The sequence below is a fragment of the Oreochromis niloticus genome, linkage group LG15 (assembly GCF_001858045.2).
Source record: "Oreochromis niloticus isolate F11D_XX linkage group LG15, O_niloticus_UMD_NMBU, whole genome shotgun sequence".
In the NCBI taxonomy this organism is placed as follows: Eukaryota; Metazoa; Chordata; class Actinopteri; order Cichliformes; family Cichlidae; genus Oreochromis; species Oreochromis niloticus.
Genome location: NC_031980.2, coordinates 7,355,973 through 7,372,367, shown reverse-complemented (window position 1 = coordinate 7,372,367; position 16,395 = coordinate 7,355,973). Strand labels below are relative to the sequence as shown.

The 16,395-nt window shown below is 42.1% G+C and overlaps 1 protein-coding gene across 2 annotated transcripts; it reads right to left on the bottom strand.

Moving 5' to 3' along the window:
• Nucleotides 1-976: 976 nt before the first annotated feature.
• On the bottom strand, nt 977-15,538 carry lpin1b (lipin 1b). 2 transcript variants are annotated; one of them, XM_005449597.4, is made up of 20 exons: nt 15,368-15,538; nt 9,512-9,715; nt 9,300-9,395; nt 7,374-7,645; nt 7,124-7,237; nt 6,906-7,029; nt 6,466-6,817; nt 6,030-6,123; nt 5,725-5,909; nt 5,519-5,612; nt 5,294-5,363; nt 4,578-4,670; nt 4,431-4,492; nt 4,198-4,336; nt 3,831-3,979; nt 3,279-3,365; nt 2,947-3,099; nt 2,737-2,851; nt 2,440-2,543; nt 977-2,352 (listed from the first exon to the last, which is right to left on the bottom strand). In XM_005449597.4, exons 1-20 carry the CDS (start codon nt 15,440-15,442, stop codon nt 2,178-2,180), a joined length of 2,757 nt encoding a protein of 918 aa, XP_005449654.1. In that variant the 5' UTR covers nt 15,443-15,538; the 3' UTR covers nt 977-2,177. The 2 variants fall into 2 exon arrangements, with proteins under 2 accessions (XP_005449654.1, XP_005449656.1); XM_005449599.4 differs by lacking the exon at nt 15,368-15,538 and adding an exon at nt 11,703-12,255.
• Nucleotides 15,539-16,395: the final 857 nt, after the last annotated feature.

Here is a 16,395-nt window from a genome sequence, read left to right as displayed (position 1 = left end):
AAACCCCAAGAGTTCCAGGTGTACCGGCTTCAGTTACAATGTTAAATGTACTAGAACAATGTAACAATGTCCTTTTGGACAGATGAGAGCAAAGTGGAGATGGTAATGCACAGCCCCACATTTGTTGTGCAATATCTGCGCAAACTGGCAAGCACGGTGGTGGGCGGGTCATGATTTGGGCACCTTGCAGTCTTTGAGTTGATCATGAACTCCTCTGTGTACCAATGTCTTCTGAAGGCAAATGTTAGACCTTCTGTCCAACAGCTAAAGCATGGTCAAAACTGAGTAATTCATTAGGACCATGATCCCAAGCCTTTCAGCAAATCTATCAGCATCCACGTCAAAGTCAAGATGGTAAAATTGATATACTTTGGCGGGACCTTGAGAGAGATGTGCATAAATAAATGCCCACAAACCTCAATGAAATGAAGCAACATTGTACAGTGGTGGCGTACAGAGTGGGGCAAAATTCTTCCACAGGGTTGTAAGAGACTGATAAAGTCATGCAGAAAACAATGACTTAAAGTTATTGCTGCTAAAGGTGACCCTACAAGCAAATCATGTAGAACTACTAGTACTACTACTGAAGCCCTTTTGGTTAACCTTCGCCCTGGCCTCCACCCCTCTGTCCACTCAGTCTCGAGCTACAGACTCAAACATGCTTCACCAGTCAAGAGCAATTGGTATCGGTTTCTTCAGCAGTGAGCAGTCTCAAAATGAAGAACAACCACAAAAATGAAGGTGAGAATTTTTGTAAATCTTCATTTTATTTATGTATTTTTTGTTGCCGAACAATGATCATCTCATGAGTTAGGCAAGCAGAGGAGTCTTTATTGTTTCTATTCACACATAAACTGTTTACCCAAGTGTCATCAATGAGTCCGACTGCACCAGTTTAACAAGCAACTGTTCAAAAAAGAGCAAAATGCAGATCACGTTCACAGCTAAGGCAAAAATAAAAACAATTTCACGCTACTTTAGCTCTTTCATTGAAAGAATAATAGCATTGTTAAAGCATTATGTACACACACACACCATCTCTTAGAAACTATACTACAGGCTGATAATACTCTGCCAATTTTATTTGTTAAGTGACTCAGTCCCTGTTTACATATTCATATGACCGCATTATCCGTGGATTTATATGATATAAAGATCCTTTTTTTCTTAAAATACTATGACCTCTCTTAGCTGCTAGCAGTAGCAGAAGTGTACGCTACATCTTACACAGTCTGCATCTTATACAGTAATGTAGACTAGATGAACTATAACAGAAAGGCCTCACAAACTGAAATCACATTCTCACCACAACACATGCAGACTCTGAATAGAAAAACAAATATTTCACCAATCCCTTTTGCAGATAACGACAATCTTGAATTATAGAGGAAGACGATGATTTAAAGTGTTGTGCTTTTCTGTCCTGACACTCACTGGCTCGGTCGCCTCACATATGTGTTGCTACATAGTACAAATGCATGTGGAGAGCTGCACTTCCATGCTGACTGAGGGCTGTGTGTAAACTAAAGAGGACCAAAAATGGCATTGGTTAAATAAATATATAAATAAACACAGAAATAACGCCAAATGTAGAATTCAACTGAAGACACTGGTTTAACTATACTGTTTTAATTTAAACCATGTATTTACGTGGAAATGTTTACGCCATTTCTGGCCCTGCAGAGCAGATGATCACAGTAAGAAAATAAATTCCACGTTGACTATTTGGCACAAGTTTAAGTAACCTGCTCTCTCATTATGATAGACAGAGGCCATAGTTAGGCTATAGTGTGTGTTAAAGAATAGTTTGAAGTCTAGCTACTGATATATTGTCAACACTCCCTTTAAAATAGTATCCATACTAAGCTGCCTGAATAAAATACTATTATTTTATTCCTCACTACACATACATAGTTTTAGTCAGATGACCCCAAAGTCCATCTTTTAATAAAAGTGCGCTTATATCTATCTTGTGCATTAAGACTGTTCACAGCAGATTGCTTTACTCGTTTACTAGTTTTACTCTCCGCTGTCCACTTATAAAGTGCTCCATCTTCTGTTGAAAAAAAAAGCAAAAACTCAACAATTATACACTTGCACACATCATTCTCCAACCCTCTGCTACATCTCAAACACACCATCATTCAGTCCTTGCTCCGAAGGCCAGAGGTAGTCGGTCAGCTGCTGGAGCTGGCGGTCTGTTGAGGTGTAGTTTCCTGATTGTCCACCAGAGGGAACTGCTCCCTCCAGTAGGTGAAGTGGCTGTAGGTGTCCGAGCAGGGGAAGTCAGACGAGGATGCTCGGGCCTTCAGCGGAAACACGTGGTCAACGACCTCGCACAGACGTACGTAGCTGAAGAGAAGAGAGGAGAGCGAGATGATGCAGTGTTGCTATAAGAGCCATGAGAGCAACCCAGTGGGACGTGGGTGAAGGACTTACGATGAGATGTTGGTCTTGGCATGCTCCTGCACCAGCTCCCCTTTGGGGTTCACTGTAAAAATCCTGTTTAGTGACACCCCAACTTCTTTGTATGAGTATACATCCTACAAAATCAAGAACAGGGGCATTTTGTAATGTTAGATATACTGGATATTAGACTTAAACAGTGGAAAAAATACCTAAAAAGCTTCAATTTACCCTCAGTGAACATCCAAACTCACTTTTATGGGGAGAAATAGACTAAACTATAAGCAAATATAACTGTCTGTAAGCTCTGCAGATCTGCGTGTGAGTTACCGTCGGTCTGTTGCCGAATGCTGCGTAGAACGGCTGCTTGTTGGGGTAGAAGAGGTTCTTGATATCAGTGAGACACTCCACCTTGAACTTCTCTGGCTTCTTCTCTATCACCTCCCTGTGAAACACAATCAGCACTGCACGGTGAGTTCCACCTGCATCCTCTCATGTGCTAATATAGAAGAACAGATGCACGTTTGTGATTTGAAATACCTGTGCAGGGCTGAAAAGAGGCTGCTCGGGCTCAAGAGGACGGGGCCTATAGGAAGCATAGTGCCTCTCTCGTTGACCCAGTTGAGGTAACCTCTAGTCATGTCGGCCATGCCGATCGCTCGGGCTGAGCAGTACAGGAACTTGTAGCCATTTCTGATGTGGAGAGGAAGAGATTAATATTAACCAACTTCTTTCAACAGAGAGTTGAAGCTACTAAATAATTTCTTTAACTTTGTAAATCATGTCTTTAAGAGCTGTATTTTTTTTCTATGAAATCTCCTTTATGCTTTACTTCAAAACTGAGAGTAGACTGTTAATAAAGTAGTTCTTACTGGCTGACTTTGTGGTACAGCTGAGCAATCCCCTGGTGTGTCCAGTCTTTCCCGAGTGTGGGCAGGATATGACCTAATGTGTCTGACCTGGAGACAAATACAAGCAAGCGTTATTAAAAATGCATTTTCTTGCACTTGTGTAAAAATCTTATGTTTTATGTCAAAGTCATCCAGATTTAAAACCCTTTGTAATATTTCTCATTGTTGGAATATATAAAAGCATCCTCTGTTTAGGCTGAGAGAGGATTAAATGTTACATTAAGTGGAAAAGTACCTGCTCGCTCTCTATTAAATGTTACCTTTGCAAGAAGCTGCATATTTAATCTTCGGATCGGAATGACAAATTGCCTCATAATCAGCAGTGAATAAATGTTACAGATGGTACAGCTGTGAAGAGTTTATTCATCACACTGAACCCTGCTGTACACAGAGTTGTACAGCATGCAGATGAACCTAATACTGGAGCCACATCTAGTAGTTTTGCACTCCAAACTAAGGTTCATTATGCAGTAAAAAAAACAAACAAAACAACCAAAAACAAGACACACGCACCTGGTAATGGTTCCATCTATGTCGGAGATAATTATCTTGTCATCCCAGTTCCAGAGGTAGATGGTGCCTTGACAGCGACAGGTTCCCTGGTACTGAGTGGTGACGCTAAACACGACATCGTTAGGCCCGTCTTGCAACTGAAGAGACAGCTGGGAAATTTTGAAAAAAAGGGGGTGAAAATCCATTAAAAACCACTCAGAAAGGAAGAGAATTTTGTTATAGCTGCACCATCTGGGCTTGTCAGGTGGATCTTTACTGCTGCCATCTTGCTCAAGGTGGTAACTCATTCTTTTGTGCTTCTTTTTTAATGTTTGAGCTATCTATCTCTCTATCATATCCAAACTTGTGCTTTAACTTGTGTGCTCACCAGCTGCTCTGATGTGAGTCGGAGAGTTTTCTTATAAGACACGCCTCCCGTTGTGAGTACCGGCTCTGTCTGTATGGGGGAAGAGTTCTGCTTGGCTTCCCGGTGGTCCTCATCACTAGAGGATGACTCTTCTTTCAGTCTGTCATCAGAGAGGTGAACAGGGCATTTAAATGCTTCAATATAAACCTCTGTAAGTGAGCAAGGACAATTTTGAGCCAGGAATGCTTTCTTACCTGCTTGTCATATTCCCAACCTGCTCAGCAGTACAACAGGCCCCACGCTCAGAGGCTGAATCCTATAGGTAATAAAAACAGTGCCAGGTTGGTGTTTATCTGGCGTGTAACTTGTTCACAATTAACATAGCCACCGCTTTGAATTACCGATTTGGCACTGCTGTTTCTGCTTCTCCAGGAGAACCACCACCTTCCTCCTTTCTTGGGCATCTTCTCCTTCATAATGTTCTCCACTGCAGCCTGAAGCAGACCACACACACACACACACACACACATGGATGCACACATGCACCACACAACCACAACACAAAGCCATAAAGACACACTTAAAAAATAAATACAAACTATACCGTAAATCAACAAACAGTGAGGCAAAACCAAGAATGTGCCTGAGGCTGAAGCGGGGGAAAATACACCAACAGAATAAGAGTGAAAGCTAGTGTAGAGATAGTAAAGGGGGGAGGGGTGTTTAAAACAAAAAATAAACATACAGAGCTGTAGCCCAGAACACTGGTCAGACAGCAAAGGAGGAACTGTAAGGTTGAGTGAATGTAACTAGGGCAAGAGGACTAACGGATGGATGGAGGGAGTAATAAAATAAGATGTGGAGAGAACAAAGGGGAAGACAACGTTTAGCTTGAGAGCAAAAGTTTGGAAGACGTTTGTCACACAACGTAAATTTTGTCTGCAGCTGCAAAGACTGAACACAGTGAGGTTTGAGGTCCACAGACTCCACATTAGGCCTTATGTTATGTAAATTGGTGCAGTACCGGGTTCAGTCAGAAGGGGGAATACTTCTCATGTAATCCAACCCAACTTACTGAGTCCTAAGTATCTGTGCAGCATCTGCAATCAGCTCTTACCTTTGGCAGAGGCTTCTGAAAGGCTTGCATAGCCAGCACAAGTGGAGCTGCAGTGTTCCAATTATAGTACCTGTGGGAGATAACAAAATGTATTTTTAGCCCTTCCATAAATGCAACAAAACACACGTTTTTCAGCCAATTTCGGCTCGTTAGGCCATAGAGTTGCGCTGTTTTTGCCCGCAGTGTGTGACACATGAATCCATTCAGTACACTCGAATGTCTTACTTTGAGCCAATTTTCACCACTAAGTTGGGGTCGTCGATGATAGAGGGGTTGTCTGTGAACTGCTGATAGGACACGATTTTCTCATAAAATTGCTCTATAAAAGGAAGGGAGAAGAAAAAACCCCACACGTTACTTATTCCCCATGCTTACTAAACAGTGTCTTGGAAGTGCATCTTGGAGTCATGTCATGTCACATGATTGTTTACCTTTAGTGATTTCCCTGTTGTCATTGAGCCCCCCACACAAAGAGATGGCAATTGATGGCAGGTCAGACATGTGATCGCAGTAACTGTCTACTCCACTGTCTCCTCCAGAGCTTACAGATTGAGGAGACTGACTGGTGCTGTGGAGGCCCGGATCTGAGATGCTCCTCACTGTTGCACCGATGTCACTGCAAAAAAAAAAAGAGGAGATACTTTTGATAAGAATCTCGTCAATCATTCTGCACAGTTCAGAAATACAACTGTATGAAACTTTTCTTAACATGAAAGCGTGTGTGATGTCCAAATACCTCTTAGGAAAATAAAGGGCTGCCACTTCCGGTTCAAGCTCAGTGATGTCGTCCAGATAAATTCCATCAGAACCAAGATGGCGACTCCTTTTATCTGCAAAACAGCAAATTGATTTTCAGCCTCTTAGATTTTTCCCCCCTGATAGATTTATCCAGAAGCAAATCATTTGCCAGCTTGATCTCTGTGAGAGGATCTATGGATGGATAATTATGAGGCTGTATGCTTCCCTGTAGTACCAGATCCTTTCACCTGGCCCCTGTTTATCTTTGCAATCATATGCAGCGATTTAGACACATTTTTGGCTGTAAATCCATCTTATTAATATACTAAGGAGAGCCACTGGTTGAGTTTGAGCAATTTGCAGTTTGAAGCTGCAGCTTCTCGACGTAACACAGTGCATTAAATAATACGTGGGGAAACCTTTTTAAGGTTTACCTTTTTTCTTTGACGGAGAGTCTGCTTTGCCTTGTGGACGAGGTGACGTGTCCTCCATGTCGGCCACCATACGAGCTGCCACGCCTCCCGCTGTTGTAACTTGCATCTCCGAAGTTGCTGTTTGAGACTCCATCCCAATGGATTCTGCATCCGGACCAACTGCGACGACCATTTCCTCTGCGTGCATCGTCTCTGTCGGCATCAGCAGTCGCAGTGCTGGTATTTCCGAGCACGGTCCGCACTGTTCCGAAGACACCTCAGGCGTAATCACACGGAAGTGCGTGCTTTCAGACACCGGGATGGATACGGGGCAAACTGGTGGAGGGCTGGACTTCAGTGGAAGGACAGATGGCTACAAAAGTAGAGAATAGAAGATGATGATATGAGCTGAAGAAATAACAACACTGCAGATTAGGGTATCAAGATTAAGGCTTTCCTACCATGGCGGCCTGAGGCAGCTCTCCCCATGCCCAGTGCATTTCTGGATTCTGATTGTCTGCGTTTGACGGTTTGCCAATTAGCTCAGAATCACTCTTGGGAGATGTGGGGCGAGAGTTTCCAGGACTAAAGGAGAAAGAGATTATAGCATTTCCACATTTATTTCATGCATTTATAGCATTTACTGTAGGTGTGAAAGAATTTTGTGTGAGCTGAGCACCTCTGAATGGGACTCCACTCCCCATCTGAACGAGTGTACATGCCAGCCTGTTTGAAAGAACTGTTGGTTGAACCAACTGTGTTCTCCTCTCTAGAGACATCCCGAGATGAAGACCTGCAGTACACAAAGACGAGTTAGTCAGGGTTTACTTTACTCTCTCTTACACTGTCAGGTGATCATCCTCATCCTCTGCATGGCTATTCGATTAGTCCTTCACCATTTCCCTTCACTCCTCACCCCCAGCTCTTACCTGTTGCTCTCCATTTCTGCCGCTTCATCCGAACTGATGTCTATGGGGAACATGTCTTCGTCCGCAGAGTAGTCTCCACTTTCCTCTCTCCTCAGGTTGTCCGCCCGAGCCTTCCTCCTCCTCTTCCTCCTTTTCTTCATCATCACGCTACTGTTCTCGCCATTGCTTGCCACGGAGCACAGATTCTGTATGGGTGTCCCGGAGGTCTTCCCCATCAAAACGGGTCCATCTGATAGGATAGGAGAGGTGGCCAGGTAGGAGGGAACCACTTCCTGTTAAGACAGAAAACAGGAGTGAAACAATGCCGAGCAGACAAAGAGCCTGAACGTTACACCAAAAGCTATCCACATGAGGAAATCTGTTTGGATTTACTGTCGAAGCTTTAGGTCTGCACTGAAATTGGGTGCTGTAGGAGTGTTTGCTGACTCCCCCACTGTTCACACTTTGGTTTTTGTAATGCAGAACAACATGTGATTGTGCAACCTGCACAGCTATTATCTCCCGCTTTGACATGAAGCTATATCCATGGAGAAACAAAAAGATGACAACACTCTGCATAAAAGTAGATTATAATGTTTGCAATAAACCCCCCACTCCATAGTGTATTGCATGACTTTGGTCTGAGACATAGGTTTGCAATTAACTGCCAAACTGCAAAAACCTCCACAGAGGAAAGGGTTTGCCAAAGCAGAAGCAGACTCTGTTTCTCAATTCTGTGAAGTTTAGAGTCACTTTTATGATCCCTCCTTCTAGGAAAAGAAAAGAGTTTTCCAGGAGGTCTCCTGCTGTCCATCCAGGGGAACATAAATATGTGTGTGCAGACTTAGGGGAAAAACAGAAAGCGAAGACAAACTGACGTATAACACCATGATTTGTGGTCTGACAACAATGCCTCACGTTTTGCTTCCCTGAGCCAAGAAAATGGGTTCAGAGAAACAACGCTCCTCCCCTAGTTGCTCGTTCAAGCCTGAGAATCTGACACCACCCTGGGGAAAATAAATCAGACACTTCCCTCGTTACAGCCAGCCCCAAGCTTCAGTACTTTAGTGCTTGTTTTTGTCTTTTTCTGCATGCATCCTCGTATGCATACAAAGCCAAAAAGAAAGAGAAAGAGAAAGAAAATGAGAGTACATGCAACCGGGCTCTTTCAGGCTGCAACTGAACCTTGCAAAACCAAAACCAAATTAAACACTGACTTTCCAAAAAACTGAGGAAAAACGGCTTTCCATGAAGTTGTTTCGTAAACATAAAAAGTAGAAATGTAGGTCAGACTGGAGGAATTCTGACAAATATTTAACTCGCCAAGCTCTGAGGATTTCTCTAATACTTAAGCCAGTTTCACAAATACTGCAATACCTCAAACATTTAAATTTCCAGAAGCATATTTCTCCAGTTTACAGATTTATCCTCATGCTCCCAGTGTTTGACATACTTCCAGGTCTTAAAGCCTGGGTCAGTAAATTCTGCGTTCTCGGCTCTTGCTCGCTGATAAACAAAGGCAGTCTGTTTTTAAAAAAAGGAAAGTGGAGAAATTCCTGGGTGCTGTGCCAACTCTGCACACAGTGCGACTTTGTTCAAACTACTATCACTCCGAGTAGGAAAAAGAAAGTTTGGATAACGCTTTTCAGTTGCAAATGGGGAGTGTGTGAGCGCAGGGTGTAAATAAAGTGTTATCATTTGAATCTTGGTTTTATTTTAATCAAAGAGGCCACATAAAGGTGGAAATGTACTGCCTTTTAAATAGCTACAAGTATAACAGTCTTTTAGGGTTTTTTATATAAAGTTCTTCACTGCTGTGTCATTTTCTCACCTGTTCATTTAAGCAGTTATTACACATGAGTTGAGATGATTTGGCCAAATTAGTTAATCAAAATATCACTACATGCAGACAGCATTATGCTACGCGGAAACGCTCACGATCGTTACCTGATCGTTTTCTGTTTCTTGCACAAAAAACGCCTCGCCGTTCTCCCCGAGCTTCATGTGGAGATCTACCGGTTCTCCGTTGATTTCCATGTCCACCTAAAAGCAGAGGGGTGAGACAAGAGAGGGTGAGAGCTGAACAAACTAGAACATTAAACTTTTCTTCTAAAGATGCCCTTGTTGTTGTTGTGGTTGTTGTTTTTTTATCTTCTCACCACTTTCTCTCGGGACCGTAGGACCCCCAGCTTGCCGAAGCGCACGTGGAATGGCGAGCACTGCAGGGAGCCATCGGGTTGTCTCACAACAATGACGTCGATGCAGCCAGAGAGGGTGGCGGGATTGAGGCCTCGGTACAGCTCTTTGACCTGGACAAAAACCTGGCCCGCCAACTGACCCACAAAGTTCATGGTTTGACGGGTCTGGGGGAAGCGAATGGATTAAAATGAGTTGCATAAGTCACCTCTTCCTGAACTCTGTCAACTTTCAAAAGTGGACGCGCTTATGAGTGGGTATCTGCCGTAGCAATCTTCAGCCCGTCAATCAAAGCACTGGTGACATAACTGTCCCCCCGCTGGAAATAGGGTGGGCTATTCCAACACTCTGAAGTAAAATAAGCTTTCTGTATGGATAAAGGATAAAGAAGGAGTTGAAGCTATTTCCTGATCTGTAATTACAAACTGTACAAAGAACCTGTTACCACTTTGACCTTACTGTCTCTCTTACTGTCCTCTTACACCCCCTCGGGCCTCATACTGTAAGTCTGTAAAACCTTACAACTGTTTTCCATTCAGACATCAAAAGGTCAAAGGACAGACTAAGTTAGACCAGACTGTCAAGTCAAGTGTATGTAATGTAATACAGTAAATATAGCATGAATTCAATGCATAAAACCCCCATCCACCCCCTTATGTATTTTTTTAAGCCCATTTGAGTCAAACAACCTTTCAACACCAGCAGGATTTAGAGTTCCCCTTAAAAAACAAATGTAAATAGAAACATTTTATAAATAGTTCAGCTTCCATTTCTAGCCCCGCGATGGTGAAAATTGGAACATATTTATCATCTTATATTTGGCATAAGCAGGCTACAGAGGGTAAAGACTGACTACTATTATGATTTGTATAGCTTCTTGTAACAGACAGGATGAGAGTGCTGGAGGTGGTGATCCAGGGAAAGATGGGCTTAAATATGTTGGAAAAATGCCAACATATCATACCCCTTGAGGACATGTGAACAAGAGACGAGGCCCTGTCTGAAGAACAGAGACACTGACTGTTAAATCTTATAAAAGATCTCTTCTAAATTACCTTTGCTGTATTAAATTATTAACTGAATTTTCCACCGGGGCGTTGTGTTACGACACTGTTGACTTTCAAGCAGAGGACTTTTAGTGCAAAATACTGTTACACAGTACAGTGCAGCCTAATCTAAAAATAGATGTCTTGTGTTTGTTCCTCTTTTTGTTTCATCTCAGTGTCTCTGAACACTGGCAAAATACTCGGGCTGGGTTTCAGAAAAAGAGCTGTAATGGATACAACTCCTCCATCTAAAGAAGACCTTTTATGCACTTTTTCAGCGCCACATTTTTATCCTTTAGAGTAGCTTAGTATTATTCACAGTTGAAAATAATCCTTATTTACCTTAAACTGTATTAATTAATTAATTAATTTTTAGAATTATAGTGTGGATGCTATTCATTAATGTAATTAGCACTACTCTCTGGTACGATTACTGTTTACTATTCAACTTAATCTCATTTTTATTATATTTGTTTGTTTGTTTGTTTGTTTGTTTGTTTTTATCACCGTTGTGTGTTTTTTCATAGTATAAGGCTCACAGTATATGCCTGTGGCACATCCTGCTCTGTGACCAAATAATTTCCCCAGTGGGATCAATAAAGGATCCATCCATCCATCGACTTGTGTTAGCTGTGGTATGTTCATTTGGAAGAGTCTGGCTGAACAGCTTAGCAGATAATGTGTTCAGTCCCACATCAATACACAGAAACACGCAGTACAAGATGCAAACTATTCCTGATTATGTAAGAAAATAAAACCTTCTACATGTAAGGAAATTCCTTTATTTAATTTTTTTAAATAAAAAACTCCGACATGTGATAATACATGTGATAAATCAGCTTCCATAACGCATATTCAAATACCTAAAAGAGTAATAAGATCTAATCGATATGGTAAACAGCTGACTCATATACCTCCTGACAAAAGGGCAAAAGGGAATTTTTTGTGATGAATGAAAAAAGCTTAATGAGCGTAAAGACAGATAAAAGACACACAAGTGGCCAGCGTGGTTATAACAGACATCTACAGAGTAAATAAAGCCAGTTTATCATCGGTTTCATCTCAGAGGCAGGTGCAGTCAAATATACATAAACAGTCCAAAACATACCTGTTCGAGCTGAGGGGCTGCCTTTTAACCAACACACGGGAGACGAGCGTTTCATCAACCGGGAATAACGAAACAACGAAACATTTTAAAAGACCTCCTGTTCCTCGATACAGGTGATGTATGATGCCCGGATGCAGCTCCTGGGAGCATAGAGCAAAAACGCTACCGTTTAAGTTAAAGCGTTGACTCTCCCTCTCTAAGCGAGTCTGTTCCTCTCACTCAGGAGTCCTGTCACTAGTAACGTCACTTGCAAAAAAAAACCCCGACCCGTTAGTTGGCCAATCAGCGTCGAGCTGTTGAGTTGCCAAGAAGAAAGAAAAAAATCGCTTCAGTTGCCACAGTGGCAACAAAATTACCCTCTATCTTACTTTGTCGGAGCTCTTCTGTGCCTACAGAGTGACTTTATGCTCTTTCGTTACCGTTTACATCCAGTCGCATTAAACTTGCAACCCTGATAACAAAAAAATAAATCTACAGCAAGACATCTCACTTTACTTAAGTCTTTGACAGCGGGAAGCAGTGGAAGCTACGTAAGCGTTTAAAGTCACCAGTCTGTCAGCCAGGTCTGATGCTGTGAGGTGATCTTTCTAGCCAATCACAGCTCTGCCTCGTAGCACATGTCATGTTTGCTTACAGCGCGAGACCCTCTAGTGAGACTGTGCGAAGAGGATGTGGTCGGCTCGTGGTTAGTGAAATTAGGTTACTAAACGTAAGCAAAAATGGGTATTTAATGTAGAAAGATGCAATCACTGTTTGCAAAGACTAAGATACTCGAGAAGGACACGAAGTCATGATGTAAATCCACCTAATTTCATTTCTTATATAAAAAAAAGGGCTCTACTCTCATTAATGGTGCAATTACATTACTGCCAAAACCACTCTATATCTCTGTGTTTCGAGCCCAAAATCCTGACAGCAGACTCCTTCTCCCCTGATGCTCCAGGACAAATACTGGACGGGGTTACACGCTACAAAAGCCTCACGTGCAGCTCTTCTGCAACCAGAGCAAGCTCAGCCTGTGTGTCTGGCAAAATGTGTCTCTGAGTGAACACGATCTAATTGTTTTTCCAGATTGTGAGGCAGAAAGGGGAAGAGTGTGCGTCTTCATTAGTAGTTTTCATCACATCTTAAAATGTGCATTTATTGTTTAAGGTTTGCACTTTCGCAACCATCCTTTTTCAAATTCAGACGGTTGGTGTCAGGAAATATGAGGCGCTCTTAGTCATTTTTTCCTCAATGCAAATTTCAAATGGAAGCAATGCAAATTTTTGATCAGGATGCTTTTAATCTCCCTTTTGCAGAACTTAAGTTTACTTTATTACACTCTATGGTCATTTTTACTCACTGGCCACTTTATTCATTGTTAGCACCTCATTTTGCCTTCACAGCTGCCTTAATTCTTCATGGCACAGATTCAACAAGGTGCTAGAAACACAGTTGCTGCAAATCCATGACGTGAACCTCCCGTTCCACTACATCCAAAAGGTGCTCTGTTGGCTTGAGATCTGGTGGCTATGGAGACTATTTGAGTACAGTGAACTCATTGTCATGTTGAAGAAACCAGTTTGAGATCATCTGAGCTTGGAGCCATGTCGCATTATCCTGCTGGAAGCAGCCATCAGTAGATGGGTACACTGTGGTCCTAAAGTGTTAGACATAGTCAGGAACAATAGCTGTAGTGTTTAAACACAGTTCAGTAGCCTCGGTTTCCTGTTCTTAGCTGCAGAACTAGCACCTGGTGTGGGCTTCTGCTGCTGTAGCCCATCTCCATCAAGGTTTGATGTGTTGAGCATTTAGAGATTCTCTTTTGCACACTTTGGTTGTAATGAGTGATTAGTACAGTTATAGTTGCCTTCCTATCAGCTCAAAGCAACCTGGCCATTCTCCTCAGACCTGAGGCATCAATAGGAGACTTTCACCCAGAGAACTGGCCTCAATTAATGTTTGTTCATTTCCAGACCATTCTCTGTAAACCCTACTAATGGTTATATGGAAAAATCCCAGTCGATCATCAGTTTCTGAAATGCTCAGACCAGCCTGTCTGGCACTTAAATCAGATGCTTAGTTTGAACTTTGGTGGGCGGTCTTCACCATGTTTACATGCCTAAATGGACTGAGTTGCTGCCATGTGATCACATTTAAGCAACAAGCCTTTTAAGCAGGTGTACCTAAAAAAGTGGTCAAAACAACTCATCAGTGTAAAACATGTTATGCTTGCAAGTTAAACTGAATGCCAAAACAATTTCAATGTTCTTTAACATAAACTATTTTGAATATCTGCAGTAAACACCCTGTCCTTTAAACACTTGATGTTACACATACCGATGTATATCTGTACCATCGGTAAGCCTATCCCAGAGTGCCTACGTAAACAGGCGGGCCACACATTATGTCAGTGACAAACGCTGGCGTCACTGGGCGCTCCGAGGATACATGAGCCACACAGCTGCCGATATGCTTCTAAGAACACGTTGTTTTGCCAGGCAAACTCAGCCAGTGTTGTACACATTAAAAAAAGCACATGCTAGCAGTGTAATTTTCAACATGAATGGTCAGAGACGTGACCTGTGTCAGGCTACAAGAAACCTGCTGACATGTGGCAGTCTCACTTGCCTACTCAGCTGAAGAAAAATATCAGCTTCAAATTTTCTACTCGGTGCATTTACACTGTTGTAATAGACCTCAACTGGTGAACATGTAAGCTGTTCTTGTTCTTTTAGGACAGCCCTGCTAAGAGGAAATCATTTTTGCTTTTGTGTTCTCACACCCTGTGAGGAGGAAGTGGTGACTTGTGAGACGTCAGTTCACTGCCTTCCTAAGCAGTGATCACATACTTACAATGTAAGGGTGTTATAGCACACTGTCCAATCTGCTGACAACGTACTACATTTAACCACGTTTACTCATGAATTACTGATTTACAGGTAAAATGTTTGCTTGTCCTGTCATGGATCTGGTCATGCACTTCAATACATGCAAAAAATGCAACGAAAGGTGCTTGACAGTCATTTTTTATGAATGACTCCACCATAAACTGGACTTACTCAACACAGTTTGCCTCAGGTACTAGCAATTCTTGTTAAACGTCATTTTAATTGAGTCAGTTGTTAAAATAATATAGGTTTCTGATTGGCTGAGGCTATTCTGGCCTGAGGATCATGAGACAGAGGCTGAAAAGACTAAACTCTGACTCAGAGACTAAAAGGAAAAATAATGAGCTTTTCCAGGGCTTATAGTTGCAGATTGTTTTTAAAAAGTAATTTAAGTTAACTGTAAAATGTCAAGCAAATACGGAAAACAAATAGGAAAACATCTGCTGTCTTTTGGTGTTGTGGATGCATTTGTGAATATAGTTGATAACAACTGCTATAGGGTATCTTGTAACTTTTACTTGACCTAATGAGTCTGAGCCCGTCATCTTCAGTTTCAGTGGTAACGTCTAGTCTTACACTGGTGGATTATGGAAAAATACAACCCCGCTCTCCCTGCTTCTCCTCAGAGAACCTACTGCATGACTTTGAAAGGTTGTCGTAACTACTTTATTCATGTTCACGTTGCACAAATGCTTTAACACACAAACGGGTATAACTTGCTTTAAGCGTTATTCATGCTTTTGTGTTTTTTTCCACACATGCAGATGATTTTTTTTTCTTAAATCACTTTACCCAGCTCCAGGTGGTGTCAGTGGCATAGTTCTGAGCAGCCTCATCTAACTCGTCTCCATCCTCTGCTGATATCATGATTCCATAGTGTGTTTAATCCCAGCGGCAGATGTTTGGTCTTTGCCACCTCTCGGTAGATATGAGTCTGGTCTGCTCAATAACTTGAATCCTTACTCTCTCCGCGCATGTCAAGTGTCTGACTGTTGAGTGCAAGTAAACAGCGTCTTACTAAATTTACCTAGGCCCCCTGGTTGGAAACCTGAGCTGGGTCTGGAGTGGTCATCATGCACCAGACCCTCTGACTTCTTAGGCATTTGATGAGGGGGACACCTGCTAGGATTGTTTGATAGCATTTTAGACATGATCACACAAGAATGACACAATAAGCTGCACTGGCACAGAGATCTACCTAATAAGACATGCCCGACAGTGCCTTTTAATATGTAAATGTCTCATTAGTTCAGACTGTGCCACCTGTTGTGGGTGTTGATCCTTTGTTGACAATATAGTGTTGTTGCATCACGTTGAGACAAGACCACCTGTTGCATTGGGTGAAATCCAAGACTCCCAAGTACCCAGTGACTCTTCCAGTGATTACTGTAATTAATATTAGACTGTTATACATAGTGTGTTTGAACTGATGACCTTTGTTAGTCTAAAGGGTGGGGAATGGGGGGGGGGTTCCTTAGTCTAAAACACTGTTTGGTGGGTGTTATGTGTCAAAGTGACATTCACACGAATGCCAAGGATGCCCAGCAGCACATTTAATTTTAAAGAGATGAAATGTATTCATTTCAAATGTCACCAGTTTTAATGTTTGCTGGCTGATGGCTGATCGGTGTGTATTTCATAGCCCAACAGAGTTCAACCATAGGATCCAGTTTTATACTACACCGCCCTCTAGTGTTCAATACAGGTAAATACACGTGGAAGTCAAGCGCCGGATGTTGCCTTCACGTACATCATTACAACAGCAGCTTTTCAGTTATTGTGTACATACATGACAGTTAATGGTACGCAAATATTTATAT